Genomic DNA, 21,321 nt, shown 5'->3' with positions numbered 1-21,321 from the left:
AACAGTCTGCATCCACGCACAAAGAGTTGAAGAACTAATTGCATACAGTTGCACATGTAAACGGGTACAGATGAATATGCAAATATTACCTTGAGTTGAAGGAGGAGGATGCTCCTGCGGCTTCTCTTGTGATAAAAGTCCCAAGTAGCTGAGAACTACGTATTTTGTTTCATAGTGAAATCCTACAGGCACAGCAGTAGAGGACGCCATCGGGTTGGCTTGCGATGCGGCAGTGCTCTTATGGGGCACGTAGGGTTTTCTCTGGGTAACTGAGGAAGACTGTAAGGAAAGAATAGATTGTTTTGCTGCAATAGGTCATGAACTCATACATAACAAGGAATTATGTAACAATCGTAAAGTAATATCCAGGGTTTTGCCCTGATATCCTATGCATTCTTATTTTAATAAGAACGTGCAGAGCGAAACCAGCTGCCCCCTAGTCCAAGGCCCTGCCTGCCTGCCGCCAGCAGTGGCATTTCTCACTACTGCTTGGTGCACATACTGTCACATTAAAGCAAACTGAACAGTTCCTCACCATGTGTCCGCCTCCTAATGCCTCTCACCTTGACCACACACAAAAACACACATGTATTCATGCAAAGAGTTTTTGAGGGATTCTGAAGACTCAGTTAACTACAACTGGAGGTAAAAATACAGGTTCTGAGGAGCCACTCCTCCCCTAAGCTCCAGTGAGTACTTTCCCAATTCTTTGCTTTCCCAGATTCTCTAAAAAATTTTAATGCAGAAAAACTGACCACAAGTGCCTCAAATTCATTTTACTATTCCAACAGCAATGGAAAACATATGGTCAACAGAGGAAATTCCACATTCATTGCAGGCATTGGAAGAACAGATGGTTGTGTGTCTTGGATTTCTCACCCAGACATTAATACTTATAAAACAGAAATCCATACCTAACGACAACATCTGGCCAAAGAATTCCCTGTAAAACTCTAATCATTTTGTCACTTTTTTCAAACATCCAAATAAAAAGAGCAAGAAAAACTAAGGTAGAGAGGAATTAAAAACAGCCATAAAGGACAAGGTAAAAAAAAAAAAGTCAGAAAACAACACAGAAGTGGGGGAAAAGCCATAGAACAGATTGAAAGGATGTTTCAGATTAATCAACATGTTTTAGCTCTTTATATTAGGAACAGTCTGGATAACGAACAATGGGATCGAATGCACCCTCAGCAAGTTTGCCGATGACACCAAGCTGTGTGGTGTGGTCGACACACTGGAGGGAATGGATGCCATCCAGGGGGACCTGGACAGGTTTGAGAGGTGGGCCCATGTGAACCTCAAGTTCAACAAGGCCAAGAGTAATGTCCTGCACATGGATCAGTGCAATCTCAAGCACAACTACAGGCTGGGCAGAGAATCGATTGAGAGCAGCCCTGAGGAGAAGGACTTGAGGGTCTTGGTGGACAAGAAGCTCAACATGAGCAGGCAATGCGTGCTTGCAGCCCAGAAAGCCAACTGTATCCTGGGGTGCATCAAAAGAAGTCTGACCTGCAGGTCGAGGGAGGTGATCCTGCCCCTCTACTCCGCTCTCATGAGACCCCACCTGGAGCACTGCATCCAGCTCTGGGGTTCCCAGTACAAGACAGACATTGAGCTGTTGGAGCGAGTCCAGAGGAGGGCCATGAAGATGATCAGAGGGCTGGAGCACCTCTCCTATGAGGACAGGCTGAGAGAGATGGGATTGTTCGGCCTGGAGAAAAGAAGGCTCCGGGGAGACCTTATAGCAGCCTTCCAGTACCTGAAGGGGCCTACAGGAAAGCTGGAGAGGGACTTTTTGCAAGGGCATATAGTGATAGGACAAGGGCTAACAGCTTTAAGCTAAAAGAGGGTGGATTTAGACTAGTTATTAGGAAGTAATTCTTCACTGTGAGGGTGGTGAGGCACTGGAACAGGTTGCCCAGAGAGGCTGTGGATGCCCCATCCCTGGAAGTGTTCAAGGCCAGGCTGGATGGGGCTTTGGGCAACCTGGTCTAGTGGAGGGTGTCCCTGCCCATGGCAGGGGGGTTGGAACTAGATGATCTTTAATGTCCCTTCCAAAACAGACCATTCTAACTACTTCCAACGTGCTATCAACTTGATGAATCAAATAATAATATTTAGGGCTTTAAGATAAAGTCTCAAAATTGAGTTCTCCATCACTTCAAAGAGTCATTCCCAAACAAGTAGTAGCCATCAGAATGGATGTCTAAATGAAAAGCATGCAAAAAACATGCAGAACAGCTACTTAACAGATACTGAAGGAGCTAGACAATTTACTAGTGTGAGACTCCAGTTACATTTAGAAGAAAAATTAAACCAAGTTTAAAGCAGTCAGAATGAGAAAAATGCTATATACAGGGAACAGAAGTGGGAACATCTCAACAGCGTTCCCAATTATGCTGGAAATGCCTTGAGACTAACAGAGAGAACCAAACCAAAGCACAATCTGCAAATGAAGCCTCAAGATTAAATATAATAATAATAAACAGAGCAAGCAAAAGAAAAGCATTGACTTGTCTAGCTATGCAAGATGTCTGGGCTAATTTCTAACCCTCCTCCTGCCTGGAAAGGAATTCAGATTAATAGCAGTAGAACTGGTTACTGAGGATAAACAGAACTATAACTGTGCTGTGGCATGGTTACCGTTTGAGTAGGTAGCTTGGCAAAGAAAAATTTATCTGTCAAACTAAAAGCTGCAAAAGGAAAAGAGCTGGTGTAAAATTGGCTAAGCGTTCCTTCTTTAATCTTTAGCAACTGTAGTTTCTGAAACTCATTCAGTATTGACAGCAGAGGAGGACTCTTTCATGAAGACTACACTCTTGCCACGTATTTCAAAATGCTTGAAATCCTTTACTAGAAAGATTCAGTTGAGTCTTTGCTATGGCTTGAAGTAGTGATTTATATAGGAAAGAACCAATGTTGAAACTTTTGATCAACATCAACTTAAATCCTACATTTAAGTTGTCTCTTCCAGCCCAGTGTTCTACAGGCAACATACCATGCTTCAGAAACGTAAGGAATTATAGCAGAGGACAAGCGCAGTTTTTGCACAACACACAGTTACCCTTCAGCCACTTCCACAGGGAGACCGGGAAAAAATAACTGCTCAGAAGACTGTAGGATCCTTTAACAATAGATCTACTCTTCAGACCAGATCACTAGATGCCATCACTACATCGTATCTTCACACTCCAGGTGTGAAAGATGACATTCACCAAAAAGCAAAAGCTCCCCAGCATGTTTCAGTTCCAGTTTGTTCAGTAGAGATCCACAGTCCTGAAAACAACATACTTCTCGCAATGCCTACACAGTGAACGGGAGCCCCTCCAGACAACCTGAACTGATCTGTCCTAAAAGAATCGGTCTGACAGATCGTCCAGAGACATTCAGACACTACACTGTGGATCAAAGAACAAGTCTGAATATATAAAAAAGATTATTGTTCAAAACATAATTCCAAATCAACACAAAAAATGAAAGAAAAAAACAGTCAAGCAAAACAAGCGTGTTGATCCATATGCAACAGTGAGGCCTAATCCACGAAAATTTCAGCATGCTTAGCTCAGCACCTCTGGAGGGAGGAGGGAAAAAAAAAAAAGAGAAAGAAAATGAGACCACAGCTTATTTAAATAGTGGTTAATGTTTCCCTGGGAAAAGAATGAAGGAAAAAAGCTTTGGATGAAAAAAATTCATCATTTTGGTTGATATATTCTGAGAGGTAGTTTTACACCGAAACGAGAAGGTACATTTAAGAACTTGAATGGAAGAAATATCTTCAGCTCCACATAGAAGAATGTCAGACTGGAAAAGCACTTCAGAATCATTGGTCTTCCTTTGAGAAAAGCCCACAACACAGTAACTGAATTACTCATTTTGAATTGTGAATTACTGCTTTTGTTTACAAAAAGAAATAGAGAAATATTGACTCAGATACTGTAAATATCTCAGAAAAGGCCATTTTTCAGGAATGAGTGGGATTGAAAGAGGACACGCAGCTTGAGAGACCAGATCAGAGGAAGGAGAGCTTTCTGCTACAGAAGCAAAATGGAATTTTAAAAGACTAAGACAAAGGCTTGTATGGGAGATGTAATGGAGCAGAGGAAACAAGGCATTTGATACAGACTACATAAGCCTCAAAGCAAGGGCAAAAAGGTTACTTCTGGTGTAAGAGATTCACTGCAAGCATACTGTGTCTTAAAAAGCTAAAGAGATCAAAATTATTACCAATTACTCCCTACAAAAAAATTTCACCCTTCTCAATTCCTGCACTGTTGGAAGAATAAAAAGCTACACCTGTTGAAGCTTACTTCGCTTGTTACTCCTCCAACCCTGCTGTCACTTGTTTCATGTGGGCTGAGCTGCTCAACCGACCTGAGAACAGGAGTTCCAGCCAGACTGACATTTCCTCATGCAATCTGTCACATTGTAATCCACAGAAGAATTATACATTAGATAACGGGCAATGCAAGTCTACCAACGAATACAGTGAATATAATCCCCTCGCGATGAGGCTCTGCTATGTTTCAGTCCTCACCTGCAAAGTCCTAGCGTGCATCAAGCTGCGTTTACCGTGCATCATTCAAAAGACAAAATACAACAGCGTTATGATGCTGCCCATAAGAACAGTTCACCAGCTGCCACCAAGATCTACTGCGTATCTATTTGATTGTTGCAGGTCAGAGACTTGCCTTTTGCATTTAGAGCTGTAGCCTTACTAAGTATTTTGCTGCATGTTTATAAACAAAACAGTAGGTGATCAATATTGCTACTGATTTCTAATGGAATAAAAACACAGGTCCAGAAACAATAGCACAGTCACAGACTACCTTCTTTTTACAAATAACACTGTAGTTAAGTCCCACTTGAAAACAGAGTCAATCTAGGGCTGGATGCAGATGCCAGCTACAGTCCAGTTTACCAAGCCTCACTTACCAGCTACAAACTTAATCATCCCAGACCGCTGCTCTAGCGGAATACTTCCTGCTGCTGGAGGATGATTTCCAAGCACACATGGTCTCAGTCAGCAAGTGCTCACCCAAGCACGGACAGAGAGATTTAGGGAGGAAACAAAATGGTAGCACTGGAGTTCAAATCATTTTTAGGGCAGCGTGCCACTGATATATTCATGGGTTTGGGTCATCCACCTGGTATCAATCTCTGCAACAGGTAACCACTCACTTCACTCTAATCTACAGCCTTACATCCGTATGGTGCTCTTTATCCAAATGTACCAAATCTCAAGGAGTTGCAGGTCTACAAAACCACACCCTATATCAACAAAATGGAAAATATTCAAGCGCTCTGCAACCTTACCGGAAGGCTTGTGTGGGGATTTTGGATGAGACTTGCATGTGTGGACTAGTTTAACCTTGCAGCAGTTTGTCTCTGAAAACACTTCATGTAACAGGTAAGACTTTCCAAAGCACCTGATCACGATGGAAGATATATTCTTCAGAGTACTTTTCCAACAATATATGATGGTATGACTACGAGATTGTTTTTAATAAACTGAGAACTGAGTTCAAATATGTCAATTCCTACTGGAAATTAATCAATACTGCATCCATTACTGATCCTCTAGTGGCACTCAATGGATAGAAATACTGGAAATTAAGACAGTCATTTATCTAGGCAGTGGTTTTAGTTGACCTTAGAGGGAAATGTAATTAAGCGAGCATTCTAGGCAAGCGGTTTGATTTTTCTTTTAGGAATAAAACCAAAAACTGCATGAATTATCTACTGGAAAGATTCTTAATATTTTCTAGCTTTAAACAATCTTACCACAATATTAAATTATGACAAACCCAGCTTTCATTAACAAACTTTCATTCACTTTCTTTTTTAATTTGCCAAGCGCTATTTGGATTTGACAGTGAACAAGAGGCCAGATAGGTAGGGCAGAAGCCCTGCGCTCACCCTAAGTTTCAACAGCACCAGACAAACGCAGAGCCGGAGCGGACGAGCAGCCTGCGAGAGTGCAGCGTAAGCTACTCAGTTACTACGGCGATGAATGAGATATAAATATCTGGGCAGAAACGGCAAGGAGCAAAAAAGCTGGGATGAGTCAGCCGGCGGGGTCCGCGCGGGAGTCACAGCCTATGCGCTACAGCGGCAGGTGCGGGCAGGCAGGCCGCAGCCCCCGCAGCGGAGGAGCCGCCGGCTCTCCTTGCCGCCGCCCTTCAGGAACTGTCAGGGGACGGAGGGGGCGCAGCCCCTTACTCCCACACCGCGGGGCGGGGCCCGGCCACCCGCTCCAGGGCGGCACCGGTCCCGCAGCCCAGGGACACGCTGGGGGCACCACTGCCACCGCCGGCCCTCGGGGCTGCCCCGGGCGCGGCAGGACGGAGGGACGCGTCCTTCAGCCGCAGTCACAGCGGGGGCGGGTGGGGCGCCAACGGCCACCGAGGGGCGTGGCCACGCCGCGCCCCGCCCCCGCGGGGAAGTTCTCCGGCCACCGACCCCGCGGAGAGCGGCCGCCTCCCCCCTCCCCTCGCAGACAACGCGCGGGGGGGGAGAGGGGGGAGAAGAGGAGGCGCGCGCGGCCGCCGAGCTGCCTAACGGCTGCGCCGTTCTCGTGCCCGCTCCCCACCCCCCCACCAACTCCCGGCCGGCGGGGGCGCGAGGGGAAAATAAATCGATAAATCAATAGATCACGCGCCCGCTCCCACCCCCTTCCTCACCTGCGAGCGCCGCGGGGGAAGGAGGAGGAGGGGAGGGGGGGCAGGCCGGCCGGCCGGGCGAGGAGCGGCCGCTGCTCCGGGTCGGTCCGCTGGGGGGTGGTGGGCGCGCGCGCGCGCGGCGATGCGAGCTCTGCCCTAATTTGCCGCCGCCGCCGCCATGATGGAGGGGCGGGGAGGAGGGGACGGTGAACGGGGCATCACGTCACAGCAGTTTGTGTCATGCGTCACGGCCCGCGCCGAAGGGCGGGGCGCGGCAGGACGCCTCTCCCGCCACGTGACTTCCCGAGGAGGGGGGAAGAGGTGCGGCCGGCCGTTCCGCCTCGGGGGTGGTCAGGGGGACGGGAGCGGCCCTGTCTCGCCCGGTGGGCCACCGGAGCTGGGGCTCAGCGGAGGGCGCCGGCGCGCGAGGAGGGGAGGAGGGAAGCCCCTCTCCGGGGCGGGCACCGGCTTGAACGGGTTTTCCGCGGTCAAGGGGACACGTAGGAAAGAAAAACGCGAGTGGAGGATTCGTATTAACCCCTTCGCGTTTTCCTCGCGGATTTTGAGGAAAAGAATGGATGGCAACTGAGTTTCCGCGGCCCTAATCCAGTTTGGATGACTCTAGGTGTGGGTTAGCTGCGTCAGAGTCCCAAACAGCTTCCCATAAGGCTGGGGGGGGGGTGTCACAGAATATACTTCTGATTGTTTTAATATTATTTAGATTGTGCTTGAAATAATAGTAAAGTGTAATAGTGTTACAGTTTAAAGTGTTCTCAAGCCCCAAAATACAAGTTGATTCCCTGCGTTGTAACAATTGCAATACAAAAAATACTAAAGTTACATACATATTTTTATAATAAACTTTTTTTACATAGAAAAAAGGCACAATAAAATTAACAACATTGAAATAAGCCAGGAAGAAGCACAGATATGACAAATAGCACATTTGACGCTGATTTGTAAGGAACAGTTCTATTTTTTCAACTAAATGTACCTGCAGAATGAAAACACAAGCTTCCTGCCAGCTAAAATGAACAAATACTATCACAGGTTATGAAGATTGCTTTACATTTTGCTGTAAAGAAAACAATGGAAGCAGTAACAGAGCTCCTGAAGAATCAACACATCATTTGAAAATGGTCCTGTACATTTCTGCATCACAAAATGACAGAAAATAATGATGACAATGATAATGCTTTGAACCCCCACCACATATTCCTACAATGAAATGCTGGTGCCATGGCTGTTAATCATCAAAGCAGAACAGAACTGAGGGAACCATCACAAGACTTCCTGCAGCCACCTCCACCTGAAGGCCATGGCCTCCCACCGCCAGCTGCATGGCTGTCCTTCCCCTCTGCTCAGCCAGCTGCTCCCTGCATCTTTCTGCTTTTCTCTTTGTGCTCCTTAGTGCTACCCACACACCCCTCAGGTGTGGGTTTAAAAGCTAGTTTGATCTCTCTCTGTGAGTCCAAACCTGGAAAAACATTTTGTAAACAGCGTTTCACAGCTTTATATGACTGACAGCTGAAAGTGACCTTGAGATACCAAAGCATCCTGTGACGGGGAGCCCAAGGCATTGCCAAAAGAAATCTACTTGAGGACCTTAGAAGCAAGTTTCTCTTCATGTTTAATTTCTCTCTGCTACAAGTTAAACACATCATGACATTTCTTGGGATGCAGTATTCCAGCCAAAGCCTTAAAAACACTACATACAAGGGAAAAATTACTTCTTCCCTTCACTGTCCCTGAACTCTTAGGCTGAACTCTGACGTCCGAGCCTGTCCCCTCAAGGCTCACCACCATGGCGGGGAGCGCCGGGCTGACCCGGCTGCCTCACTCCGGCTCGGCGTCAGGGCAGCTGCAGCCTCTGCAACCGGCGGGAGGGCGAAGGAAGGAAGCTTTCCCCCGACAGGAAAGGCGGCGCGGCGCGGCACAGCCCCCTTCACCCGTCATGAAGGGGGCGAAAGACAACACATCTCCCCAACCACAAGATGGCAGTCTGCTGCATGCAAGCACCAACCCTCATGACGCCAGCCAGCGTTCAGGTTTCTATTGGCCCGGAGGAGCAGGTGGGCGGGGCGGCGTGACACAGCGGCAGCAGCACCAGCTGTGACCCGAACCGGATTTGATTCCACTCGCGGTCGCCAACGGCCCTAGCCACCTTCTCTGGAGCTCCGCCGCCAACGCCGCCGCCATGGCGCTCAGCGATGCCGACGTCCAGAAGCAGGTAAGGCCGCGGGCCCCAGCCCGAACGCGAGCCTATGGCCCCGGGAGCGGGCAGCGCGGCGGCCCTGGGGCCGCTGCTAGGTCTGCCGCCTCCACGCTGCGCTCGGCCCGGCCGCGGTTCGGCCTGGGGCCCGGTGGGGAGCTGACAGGACGGACCCAGCGTGAGGAGAGAGGCACTGAGGGCTGAGCCGGGACAGCGGAGGCAACTTTCAGGCAGCTTCCTTGGCCTGAAACCGTGCTAGGTGTGGGGTTCAGGTGTGCCTGAGCCGAAGAGCCGTCTGGCTAGTGAGAGGCCAGTCAGAGCAGGAGGGATAGTGACAGCTCTGAACCCCGCAACAGCAGAAGCAGCTGCAGCCAGCTGTGGCTCAATCACGTTCTAGTTGTGGAGCAGAGTCTCTCACTCCGTGGGTGGAACAGTGGTGCTCTCCTATGAAAGCAAGTGTTGGTGAAGAGGAAAGATCTTCTCTGGGAATCATAGTGAGAAAGAGAAGTCTCTGAAGACTGGATCCCTGGCAGGATTGTTTGGCCACCCATTGGGGAACTTTGTTGAAGCATTTTGATGACATATAACGCCAGATTATAATGAAAGGGATCATGAGTAGCCTTTATGCTATCTACAGTGTTTCATTGCACTTTAAGGCAGATAAAAGACAGTACTCACCTAGGGCTATGTATTTTAGATGTTGCTTTGTAAGGACTTTCCATCTCTTTTTTATTTTCTTACAGCTATAGTACATCTAATTAGCTGTTACTTAGCATTTGGGTAGGCTATTCAGCATTCTTGAATGCCTCTTTCACTTCTATATCCTAAGCAGAGTAGTGCAACCTGGGCTTCTCTTGCAATGGAAACTTACAACCCTGAAGTCTGACCGTGGACACTTCCTCTTGAGGCAGGACACTTTGTCCTTATTGACAGTAAACACTACCCTTGCCTAAAAAAGCTGCTTTGAGCTGGGTTGAAAATGGTGTGTCATGTTAGAGACTGCACGGATCCAGTTAGTGCTGGTCCGTGGAGTTTCCTACAGGCAATGGGCAGATCAGCCAAGTTCCCTTTGTCCTTTGCATCGCAAGTGCTTCATGTCTCACTTTCTCATTCAGTAAACATAGTCTCTTGGCAAGGAAGCATCACATTGAAAGTAAAATCAGTAGGTTACCTTTCTGCAAAAAGGGAATTGTAACATTACATTCTCTTGCCTTTTATCTGCAAAGTTTGTTTGCTTTTTCCTGTCTCTTCCATGAAGAAAATAAAAATAAACCCGACATTGGGGTGGTCTTGCTCAGCCACCATGAACCTGAACTTCAAAGGTTAGTTCAGGATCTGTTGATATACTAAACGTATAATGCTGATAGCATTTCACATCTGCAACTTCCCTGTCATTGTTTTACACTCTTAAGCCTAGGCTAATCCTTTTAACTGGAAAAGAGAATGCTGCTGATGGCATGACAGTTCTGCATGTGTCTAAATCCATTATGAACTTGCTAACTGGTCCTCTGAACTCTTAACGACTTGCCATGGTGCTTTCAGTAATTTCACTTTGCAAATCATCTCTAATTAAGATTTTTTTCCCATTGATAGACTTGTTTTATTCTGTCAAAGGTGTTTGATAGATTGTTCCATCTAATCTGGCTAGTCACTTCTAGCTAAAGCCAGTCTAACATCTAGAACTTCCCATGGAAAGGATAATCACGCTACTACTGATGGGAAAAACCATCTCTTCCTTTCTGTAGGAAATACTGCTATGCTAAAATTATTAACTTAATTTAAAATTAATCTCTCCTTTTAAAATACATATTTTTGTCAGTGTTATTAAAACTAATCCTATTTATAGATGTGAAAGTCTCACTTAGGATCTCTTTTTCATTTCTATGACAAGCAAAAAGGGATTTTGGTACAAGAGATTTTGAAGGAAATAACGCTGTTCAGTCTTATGAGACATGGGGAAATGGATGCCATATCAGCTTGCTTCCATCTTATTCTTCTTTGTTATGCAGAGAACATTTCATGAACACCTGGAACTCTTTATTTTTCCAAAATTCAGAAACCAAACCAAACTGGAAGAAGTGACTCAGTAATGTAAGGGTTACTACTGCTATAAAGTTCTTAGTCTCCTTTGATAATAGGCTATTCAGCAAAACTATTTCCTTACTTTATATACCTCTCTTGTCCTTTCTGAGATGCAGGTAGATCTAAAGCTTGGTTTAACCAGTCATCTAATCAGGAAATTGACGCTTTAGGTGGACATGCACTTGGAAGCATTGCAAACTGGAATTAAAAGAAAAATTGCTGATTTGATTTTGAGGATGTAGATATTATTGTTCACTTCTTCCACTGCATGTGCTTAAAATCTTCCATTTGTCTGTTCACTTCTGTTTTTTTCATCTATATGGATATAGTGCTATTCTGCATGGTGGCTCAGTTTTCATGTTGGCACCTTTATCTCTTTAAAATACTTCATTTTAACCTGAGATTATATAAATAGAATATTTTGTGCAAGTTTATTCAGACCAGGTTGTTTGCAAAATGTGTCTCATCACTAAGTGGAAGCAAAAATCACTAGGTTTTTATGGTCTGCTCAAGTATATGGTCCATTCCATCTGCCCTTGGAAATGACTGCAGTCTGATTGGGCATGGGTCCTTAGGGTCTGCCCCAAACATGAACCTAAACTTAGGCCTGGTCACAGAAAGGCACGTGATAAATAAGCAGAACTCAGTATAATTGCTTTCCTTGTCTTTAAGCTGTTGGACCTGTGCTTTATACTGTTTTAGGTGGTTTCAAAAAGCTTCTTCAAGTAGACTATATTAGTGCGTACCAGGCTCTAAAGCAGCATGTGATATAGTTGATGTGGTCTTGATCAACTAGTGCTGCTATCTGTCTCCTTCCCGAGCTCCTCCAAACTAATACGCAACTACTTTGTAAAGTCCTTTTGAGTTGAACCATATAGTGGCATTTTTTAATGACCTTGTAAATCTTTACAGAATTTATTACGTTTCTTTTCAAGAAAGATTTCTCAGGTGTGTAAAGGAACTTCTGGTTGTACAGATCTGACCAGAGTGGTCAGCCCTTTGCTTTGCTTCACCAGTCATCTGGTGTGGAAAGTCCAGGTTCATTCAAATGCCATCTATGCCTGATATAGAGCAGGGTCTCTATGTTAATCTTCTATGTTTCATGTAAATGTCATAACAAACAGACTAATTTACTGTGTGAGGATTTTATTTTTTTTTGTATAGTCACATATCTAAAGTACATTCTTCTAATGACAGCCAGTGAAACAGCATTACATAGAATTATTTGAAAAAAAATATTTATTGTAATCTGTGTTAACGTGAATTGACTCTTTGATCTGTATACTCAATTTCCTTGAAAAACAACATTATATGAATTAGTAAATGGATATGGAGGGGTCTATTGTACAAATGAGGAATATATGCATACTTCCTCTTATCAGAGTCCTTTCCAACAGAAAGTATTTTCTTTTCTCTCTCTTGTTACAGATCAAGCATATGATGGCTTTCATTGAGCAGGAAGCCAATGAAAAGGCTGAAGAAATAGATGCAAAGGTAAAAATGGAAGTTCAGTGTTAGTAAGTGCAAAAGGAAAACTGCATCTGAGATCCTGTTTTGATAGTTGCAGTCAGAGCAGTCCTAGAACACTTTTGTAAACTACAGCTTACTTCACGTTTAGTTATTACATAGCAAAAAATGATGCTGCCAAATTAAGTATTTGTTAGCTTTTGATAAATCAAAACAAGTCGGAGCTATTTTTTGGTCAAAGTTTTCTTAGCGGTTCTTAAATATATTCATATGCAGGTTCAGTCCTTTTTTTTTTTTTTTTTAAGCAATCAGGAGACCTGAGTGGTAATGTGAATAGACTGGATTAAGTGGAACACCTTCCCCCACCTCCTATATAAAACTTGACATCACTGAGGATTAAAGGAGTTCTCTGCATAATTATGAATTCTGCTAGGGTTTGTCATAACGAGCTATTACTGGAAGGTTTAATTTTAATTTTTGCTTTACTTCCATAGCATATCAAGCAGAGACAGTAGTAGTAAATTAAAGCAATAATACTAGTAATCTTGCACAAGCATTCATACATGTACCAAAATGAGAAAAAATGAAAGTTTAAACTGGTAGAATTATGTTGATGAAAGTTTGTTTGTAAGAAGGTTCATAACTGTACCTAAACCTGTGTAGCCACCTGCAAACTTAATTCTGGATGTGATTTAGTAGGTATGCTGGGGAACTAAAACATAAATTTATATTTAAGGTATGAATTGAATTACTTGCAAATTCTTCACTTAGGTTATGCCACAAGAGACTGATAGAATATAGATGTTTACTAAAGAAGGATTAATGGTGCCTTACAACCCTAACAATCTGCATGATACCATTACGGAAATATCTTGTTGGTATTGGACTCAGCATATGTATTATTAATAATATTTAACCTCCCTTAAATGCTTAGATCTACACAAATATTTAATCAATACTAAAGCAGGTATTCCTGATGATCTGCAAACAGAAGGCAGAAGTTGAGATTGGATTCTCAGGTATAAATAGGAGAATTTGCCATGTGTTTTCACATGCTATCTGGCTAGGCTTTATAAAAAGTAGTAGCTATACTGTCATTCTCCTTGTGTAAGAATTGCTTAAAGTAATGAAGTTTGTGGACACTGAGGACTGGGTAGCTTACTTTAGGTAGAATCTCTCATAGCCAGAAAAGAGACTGATTCTACAAAAACAAATCAGGCCCAAAGCTTAGATAAAATGAGTTCTGCTTAGCAGTATGTAATATATAAATTTGGTAATTTTGTGCCTGAGGAATAAATACTGCAAGGAAACACGTGTCAGTCAATTGATAAAATAAGCTGTATCTTAGTTAGCAAGGTTCTAGTTCAGCAGAACACATCCTGAACTCCCTTTGACTTGAGTGCTGGTTGAAATGTTTTATTTGTATGGGAACAAAAATTGCATCATCCTAGCTTATCTATGAATGTGGTCTGAAAGCATGGCTGTTTCATTTTGATTCTGTTTTTTTCAGCCCATGGAATCAATTTCCACTTCAGTTATTTAATTTTTACTATAGGCAGAAGAAGAATTCAACATTGAGAAGGGTCGCCTTGTTCAGACACAGAGGCTGAAAATCATGGAGTATTATGAAAAGAAGGAGAAACAAATTGAACAGCAAAAGAAAATGTAAGTTGGTTAGATTAGATGGCTGGCTTTAGAGCCTGAGTGCTCATTTTATTGCTAATTTTATACAAAACTGTTTTTCCCTGGAAAATAGGCGAATTGTAGCCAATGTATTTAGCTCTAATTATGAGTTTCTAGTTTTTCCTGGGGAGAAATTATCAAAGGTGAGCTGCAATAATATAACTGTTAGTAAGTGTGGTGAAAGAATCTTTCATATTTCTTTATGTAGTTAATGTCTAGAACTCTACCCTGGTCTGTTACTCTGGGACAAATATTCATGTCAGGTTTAGTTTTGGTGGGTCTTTACTGAAGGACAGGGTTCTGCATTTTAACCATTTGTGCCAGTTCAGAAACAGATTCAAACAGGTGAACAGGCTTTGTTATTAAATGTTGTAGTATTGTTATCCTTAAATGTAAAGTATGCAGTTAAATGTTGCAGTTCTGTCAAACTACGATGGATTGATTCAGTTTTATCATGCAACTTGCAGTCAGATGTCCAACCTGATGAATCAGGCAAGACTGAAGGTCCTCAAGGCAAGGGATGACCTTATTGCAGTGAGTATCTGTAGAAAAGACACAGAGGTTCTATTCTTACCGTTGGTTAGGAAATGTTCTTAATGGTTCTTTAAAGAAAAATAGGATTTGTGATTGAGTGACATTTGCTTCAACATACAAAAATGGCTTTCCCAGCTGCTCTGAAAAGTCATTGAGGATTTAGTCCAGCTTCAGTAGTCTGCTTGAGCTTATTTGCACAGTTTCTATTACCTGCTCTTTTAGGGAAATACAGTTTCTCTGCCAGGAACATTGCAGGCAGCAGTTTTATTTATCATTTGGACGATAGCTTATTTCTTTAAAGAGCAGGAACTCTCTCTTGCACGGATGGTAGAACTTTGAAGTTCTGTTTGCCTGAAACAACATTTATGCATTTAAATGTGTCATGGCTTAAAACTCCGCTAACGGGGTTTGTCTGTCTCCTTTAGTGGCCCCTAGTATATGAAAAGGCTTGCTGCTTGTTCTAGTAGGTGACCAGTCTGTATGGTGATGTATAGGCTGAGTGATCATTTATCAGACCAGGCTACATTTAGTCTCAGTTCAGACTTACTATGTTTATCTTACACCACATGTAGTGTATTCTCATTCTACTCATTATACAGCTTGCAAGTTTTCTATTCTCTCTTATCCGGTCTTGGAAACAGCTTGAGTTGTCCATATTCTGCTAGATGGTGCTGTTGAGCTATTGGGAAACGTGTGAGACCTGTAGAATTAAAAAATAAAAAATGGGGTAATGTTGATCAAGTTGATGTTACCATGAAAAAGGGGAGTTAGCAGAAGAAAATCACCAGTTTGTTGATTCTTTAAACCTAGTTTCAAACTTTGTATTGTATTCACAGAGAGGAGGAAGGTGAGTGGCTAAAGAGCTAACTGTATTGTGATAGTCTCTGCTGGGTAATCTCTTCCTCATTTATCAGCTGACAACCTCATGCTTCTGAGTAATGCATAACATTCTTCCTCATTTTAAACCATTTAAAATCACATGCTGGTAGCTCTTTCTTCCCTTATCAGATCTTTGGCCTCTTTCATGAACAAGAAAGATGACCAGTTCCAGAAATACTATGTTACCCTGGGGTAGACGGTATAACTAGGTTTGACTGCGATGTTAAATTGTGATAGTCTTATATCCTAGTACCATGCACTTTTCTTTTAAACACTGAGGCAGGACACTAAAGAAAGGTTTATTCTAAATCATACAATTTCTTTATTTGAAGTAATTATGAGCTGTGTTTGAATTGACTGAAATTTCTTAAAAATTCAATCTCATCTGATAGTGATTTGCTGAATAAAGATAATCAAACCCAGCTACTTCAAATTAAAAATTAGCTCTCACTTTTAAATTTAGACTTGCATTTACTTGCAATGAAAAAATACTTAACTTGAATATTGTTTGATAAAAAGATAGATTACATTTCTTTGCTTGACCAGAAAGCTGAAAAAAATAGTTATTTGGACAACTTTATCACTTTACATTAGGCAATGATTTACAAAATATTTTAGTTTAGCTGTCTGAAATTAATATTATACATACTATCCTTTTACTACTGAGGTCTCCCTTTTTCATGAAAAAAGAAACATTGTCAGGTTACAATGGGTTCAGATCAGGGCAAGGAGAAGGGAACTGTTTGGAAAGGATATTGTGCCATGCACAGAGATGAAGGTCTAGCTTGGATGAACACCAGCTGGAGTGTACATTTACGTGTTGGCAGGGTGTGATAGCTATAATAGGAGTACAGAAAGTTGGTAGGCATGAAACCAAATGCCAAACAGATGGGCTCTGCTGATCTGATTTCTTCTGGATGTAGGATTTGCTGAATGAGGCCAAGCAGAGACTTGCCAAGGTGGTGAAGGATACTGCCAGGTACCAGACACTGCTCGATGGACTAGTTCTACAGGTAAATGTTTCAGTTCTAACAAAAAAGATGATCACAGCCCCATTCTCCAAGTGTCTGTCTTCAAACATAACCTGCTGGAGGTTACAGTTGTATTGGAGTATAGATCAAATCTTGCTGGGTGATCTTTGAGTTTTAAACATCACTTCTGCTCTATCTTTAAATCTTGGGTTCTGAACAGATCAGGCTGCAGCTTATTTTGAAGTGTAAAACCTGGTATACCAAGCAGCAGTTCCATTATAAGAATAATTGCAGATGTGTGCACATACATTGCAACATGCACGTTTAGGATGCACACTTTAAGCTTCTGTAGTAATTAGTTGGATCAAATGCACCTTTGGCAAAAGCTGTTTCTCAAAACCTGTAAGCTGATAGATAGCCACATTCAAAATCTTTTCAGCATTTGAGACTTATATGTCCTGGCTTTGACAAATTTACTGTAGTATGGCATGCGTCTGTGACAGACATACAAAGCGTAAATCAAAGCTTTGCTTCGCTAGAATACCATCCTCAAGCCCCAGAAATCAGGGGCTAAAAATGTAATGAACTTTGGCTGGGGTCAGTCGTGCGACCACTAGTGCCACCTTCTGGTATAACTGGTCCTGTTGCTACAAACTCTCAGAAGCCTGCCACGACCTCTCCTGCTGCAGTTTGATGGCAGAGTTTTCTTTAATAGCGTTTCCTACCAGCTTGTGATTCCAATTCAGTGTTGTTTCTTTGTCACACCTACATCTGGTATTGCTGTACGTCAAACAAACCTGTCTCTCTCTTGCAAGCTGGCCACGTCTGTCTGGGCTCATTATATTTGACCCAGTGAGGGATCTGTATTCATCAGTACTCACAGTTGGACTAGATGATTGTTGTGGGTCCCTTCCAACTGGAACTAAACCTATTCTATTCTAATATAATGTAATGTAATCTAATCTAATGTATTACTACAGGAACTGCAAGGGAGGAGTTACTAGAACAGGCATCTGAAACTACTGCACATCTTCTCCAAGAGCTGCATAGGAGAATGTCAGCTTGGCTGCAAGCTCAGTCAACTTAGACAGAAGTGATCCTTATGTATACATGTACGTTGTCTGGGCACCTCAATCCTATGATTCATACATTTAGTTGCACTTGAGTTCCAGACTTGAAGCTAACAAAGAAACACATTATCTATAGTTGTAGGCTCTTTCCCAGATGTTGATGCTGTCCTCCAGAATGTCTGCATGAGGTGAACTTGCAAGGAAGAACTAAATAAAAGAGGCTAATATTGTCAGGTTTTTGTTTTCAAATTGATCAGTTCCTTTCCTTTCTTGGGGTCTAATAATTCTAAGACAATTAAAATGTTGACTTTCTGATACTGTAATGGTTATCTTGTGCAGGGATTCTACCAGTTGCTTGAGCCCAGAATAGTTGTTCGATGCAGGAAACAGGATCTCCCTATGGTTAAGGTAAGACACCTAGAATAGTTCGACAGTACCCTGCTCATGAAGGCTGGGGCCTGACTGCAGATATTTGCTGCTCAGATCCCATCTGTGTGACATGAAAACAAGCTTTGGTTGCTGCACTTCTGCTGCAGATGCAATACAGGAGAACAAGTATGCTTTTCAAGTTGAGGATCATTTGCTTGCTTGGATATTACCTAGGAAACTTTAGACATTGCTACAATATTAAGCATAAAAATTGGTTTTGGCTCAAAAGCCATACTGAAATACATTTGCTTAATTAAAAAAAAAAAAAGAGGCCTCAATCCCTTCATTTTATTACTACAAATGATTGAGTGACCAAACCCAAGTGCTGCGCTAGCATTTGTCAATGCTAATTAGAGGTTTGTCTTGTATCCTAGACTGCTGTACAGAAGAGCATTCCTGTCTACAAAAATGCCACAAAAAGGGATGTGGATGTTCACATTGACCAAGACAACTTCCTGCCAGAGGAAATGTAAGGAAAATGGAAATCTTTTATACAGAGCACTAACTTAATGCAACTTTTCAAGCCACAGCTCCTACTAGAGCAGTGTCATAAAATTGTGTATGGAATATCCTCACACTGTGTCTGCTGCTTTTCTAGTGGAATTTGGCACTTCTTTGTGTTAATCAAGCACAGACTCTGCAGTTTCCTCCAGACGAGCACTGTCTCAATTAAAAATGTTAATAAAAGTTCTGTGCAGCCTCCAGCCTGATTCACAGTACCGAAGTAGAGAATAACTGCAGGTAGAAACTTAACTATTGGTCTTTTAAAGATAGAGAATATGGACGTAGCCATGCTTTCTATCTCAAGATGAAGCAAACTGAGTCATAAGGTGCTGCAGGATAATCACTTGATGGGGTTTGTGTCTGCTGTGTCTGCAAGGCTCTATTTCCATATAGTATAATAAAGAATGTGGCACAAAGTTGTATATTCTGATTGTCAGCAACCTTTATGTATGGGCCAGCAAATAACACTTTTAGCACTCTTCCTCACTTCCCAAAATCTGAAAGCTCTCTATTATTAATAATAAAATATGGAATCTGAAGTTACTTTGAGGTGACAAATTCCATAGCTCCACTTGCATTTAGATCATGCTAACAAGGACCCTTGTATGTAGCTGTGGTCTCTGATAACTCCAAAGATGCTTTGCACTGCTGCTTCACTGGATCACTTTGTGCTGATTCCTATTAAGACATGATCAAAAAAAGTTTGTTTTTAAAAAAATGAAAATCTTATCTATATATCTGACTTGCCTATAAGCACTGATTTGGGATAATCTCTCTTGTCATATTCTGACTTTGACATGTGCCACGGATTTCATGGATTATTTTTTCCCCTTTCTAGTGCTGGAGGTGTTGAAATCTATAGCAGTGATGGTAAAATTAAGGTTTCCAATACCCTGGAAAGTCGACTGGACCTTGTAGCCCAGCAGGTGAGTTTCTCTAACAGCCAAGGTGAACAAGATATAATTGACTAGTTTTGTCTTGTAATTAAATCCTAGTGTTTCCAATGTGTTAACTGTCACAACAGTGTGCGGGATCAGATTTCAACATGGATGACAAGAAGTTATTTTTTAATGGAAAGAAGCAAATTACCTACTGTTTGTGCTTCTCTCTGACAAACATGGCTTTTCCCAGAATGATGCCTTTTGAATTAAGCATGAGCGTAAAACTAGAAATTGTGATACTGAAAGACTTTCTATGACTACACTGCAGTCAAGATGTTGAAATGCTGAGGGTATCTTGAATTACTGAAGCTAGCTTGAGTACTTGAAACTTTTGCTGAGGCCTATTATACCCTGGTGGAAAAAACTAGCTCTGGCATCTCTTGTGCTGCAGTATAGGCAATCCTTTATAGAGTAGCTGGCAATACGTGATCAGGTAAAGGCTTCAGAAAACTCAAATGAATTGACTTTTTAATTTTGAAGCCTAGCCTAGCTATCACACAGTGCCTACAATGAGGAATGTACAGCAATTGTATTGCCCATTGCATATAACTGATGTACTCTTTCTCAACAGATGATGCCAGAAATCAGAGTGGCTCTCTTTGGTGCTAATGCCAACAGGAAGTTTTTGGACTAAACCTCTATGAGAGAAGGTGGGATCCGTTCCACTGCCATACTGAAGGGGATGCAAAAGCATCTGCTGATTTAAAATCTTGAAATATAACATTACCTTGTCATCCAATATCTGTTCTTCAATGGAATAATTTTGCATACCTGCTGTGCTTAGCCTCTCTACTTGTGGTTAGAATGTATTGCTTGAAGGATGTGAAGACATACATATTCATCCAGCAGTGACACTAGAAAATGGAGGCGTTTGGGCTCTTGGCTTTCCTTGCACTCTTGTGGCTCTATAGAGACAAGTGATCCATTTAGGGTCACTCTCTTTGCTTTGGCCACATCTCTTTCAAGTTGTCTAATCTGTGAAGTAAATTACTGTGCTGCCGATGGGAAATCCCTTTTCAGTTAAGGTCTTCAGTGTTATAGAGGGCATGCATTCCTTCCCAGGGTTAGTAGTTTAATTCCAGTTACTCGGTCAGGCGTTTTTCTGTTCTGTATATGTGATTATATAAAAAAAAAAAAGCCTGAGCCTGTAAAACTTTATTTATTAAAATAAAAATATGTGTGTGTATGGAGTTCTTTGAAGCTTCTCTCTGGGTGATTGGCAGCTACCTTTGAAAAGTGAGCTTGTGTGTGTAAGGACTTACTACTTGAGGGCTGTGTGTAATAACTCTTCCGAGAAGCTAGAATTTGAGTGTGTGAAGTAATGTCAAGTTATTTGCTTGGACTGTAGGCAAGCCTTTTGAATAGGACTCTAGGATGAGCTTCATTCTTCCTAAAAAATGGGTCAGTAGTTTTGCTCCCTCAATCCTTTTCCACAAGAGAGAACTAGAGTAACGTAACTGCGCTATTTAGATATAACAAATACAATCCATTTCCAGTTACGAGTTTATTTCTGTGCGGGAGATCCAAACCGTACTCCTTTAGTAATTGTGTTTCGGGACTTGAGGAACAGCTGACTGTTAGAACTATTCTCTCTATTGTTAGTAACTTAAACTAAATAACAGTACTCTAACTGTTAAGTTTTACTAACCTTTACTTCTCCTTTGCTTCTGCAGCAATGACTAGTATTACCTCCACCTTTGATGGTGTAGGACAGAAAAATTCTTGAGGTGACTTTATGCCTCTGCCAAAATACCTGACTCTTCACCTAGTGCTCAATTCTGAAACTTGTTTCATGGAAATATGAAACTGCTCAAATGAATTACTGCTTGAATATATTTTGAAATCGTCTTCTCCAAGTACTGCAGTGATTCAGGAATGGTAGGAATT

General features: G+C 42.2%; 2 protein-coding genes across 3 annotated transcripts in view; one reads left to right on the top strand and one right to left on the bottom strand.

Annotated features, from left to right (window-relative positions):
* BCL2L13 (BCL2 like 13) overlaps nucleotides 1-6,894 on the bottom strand; it is a 46,474-nt gene extending 39,580 nt beyond the window's left edge. Inside the window, exons 1-2 of one of the 2 annotated variants that reach the window (XM_054821798.1) lie at nucleotides 6,684-6,894; nucleotides 90-279 (exon numbers count right to left, since the gene is read on the bottom strand). In XM_054821798.1, coding sequence (XP_054677773.1) covers nucleotides 90-210 — 121 coding nt within the window. In that variant the 5' untranslated portion in view covers nucleotides 211-279; nucleotides 6,684-6,894. Of the gene's footprint in view, nucleotides 1-89; nucleotides 280-5,919; nucleotides 6,290-6,683 lie in introns of those variants that run through there. The other variant, XM_054821807.1, reaches the window with a different exon arrangement.
* A 1,839-nt stretch (nucleotides 6,895-8,733) lies between these two features.
* On the top strand, nucleotides 8,734-20,624 carry ATP6V1E1 (ATPase H+ transporting V1 subunit E1). The gene is made up of 9 exons (XM_054821844.1): nucleotides 8,734-8,892; nucleotides 12,385-12,450; nucleotides 13,979-14,088; nucleotides 14,574-14,640; nucleotides 16,443-16,532; nucleotides 17,900-17,968; nucleotides 18,364-18,458; nucleotides 19,332-19,419; nucleotides 20,006-20,624. The coding sequence occupies exons 1-9, from the start codon at nucleotides 8,860-8,862 to the stop codon at nucleotides 20,066-20,068; spliced, it is 681 nt and encodes a 226-aa protein (XP_054677819.1). The 5' UTR covers nucleotides 8,734-8,859; the 3' UTR covers nucleotides 20,069-20,624.
* The last annotated feature ends 697 nt before the right edge of the window (nucleotides 20,625-21,321 follow it).

This window comes from Grus americana, chromosome 1 (genome assembly GCF_028858705.1).
Source record: "Grus americana isolate bGruAme1 chromosome 1, bGruAme1.mat, whole genome shotgun sequence".
Lineage (NCBI taxonomy): Eukaryota > Metazoa > Chordata > Aves > Gruiformes > Gruidae > Grus > Grus americana.
This window is presented reverse-complemented; position numbering and strand designations above follow the sequence as displayed.

Bases quoted from the DNA above. Each gene is read 5' to 3' on its own strand.
- ATP6V1E1 (XM_054821844.1), top strand. From the start codon at position 8,860: ATGGCGCTCAGCGATGCCGACGTCCAGAAGCAG. The intron at 14,641-16,442 runs GTGAGTATCTGT...TTCTGGATGTAG, and splicing joins CAAGGGATGACCTTATTGCA to GATTTGCTGAATGAGGCCAA. The intron at 16,533-17,899 runs GTAAATGTTTCA...TATCTTGTGCAG, and splicing joins TCGATGGACTAGTTCTACAG to GGATTCTACCAGTTGCTTGA.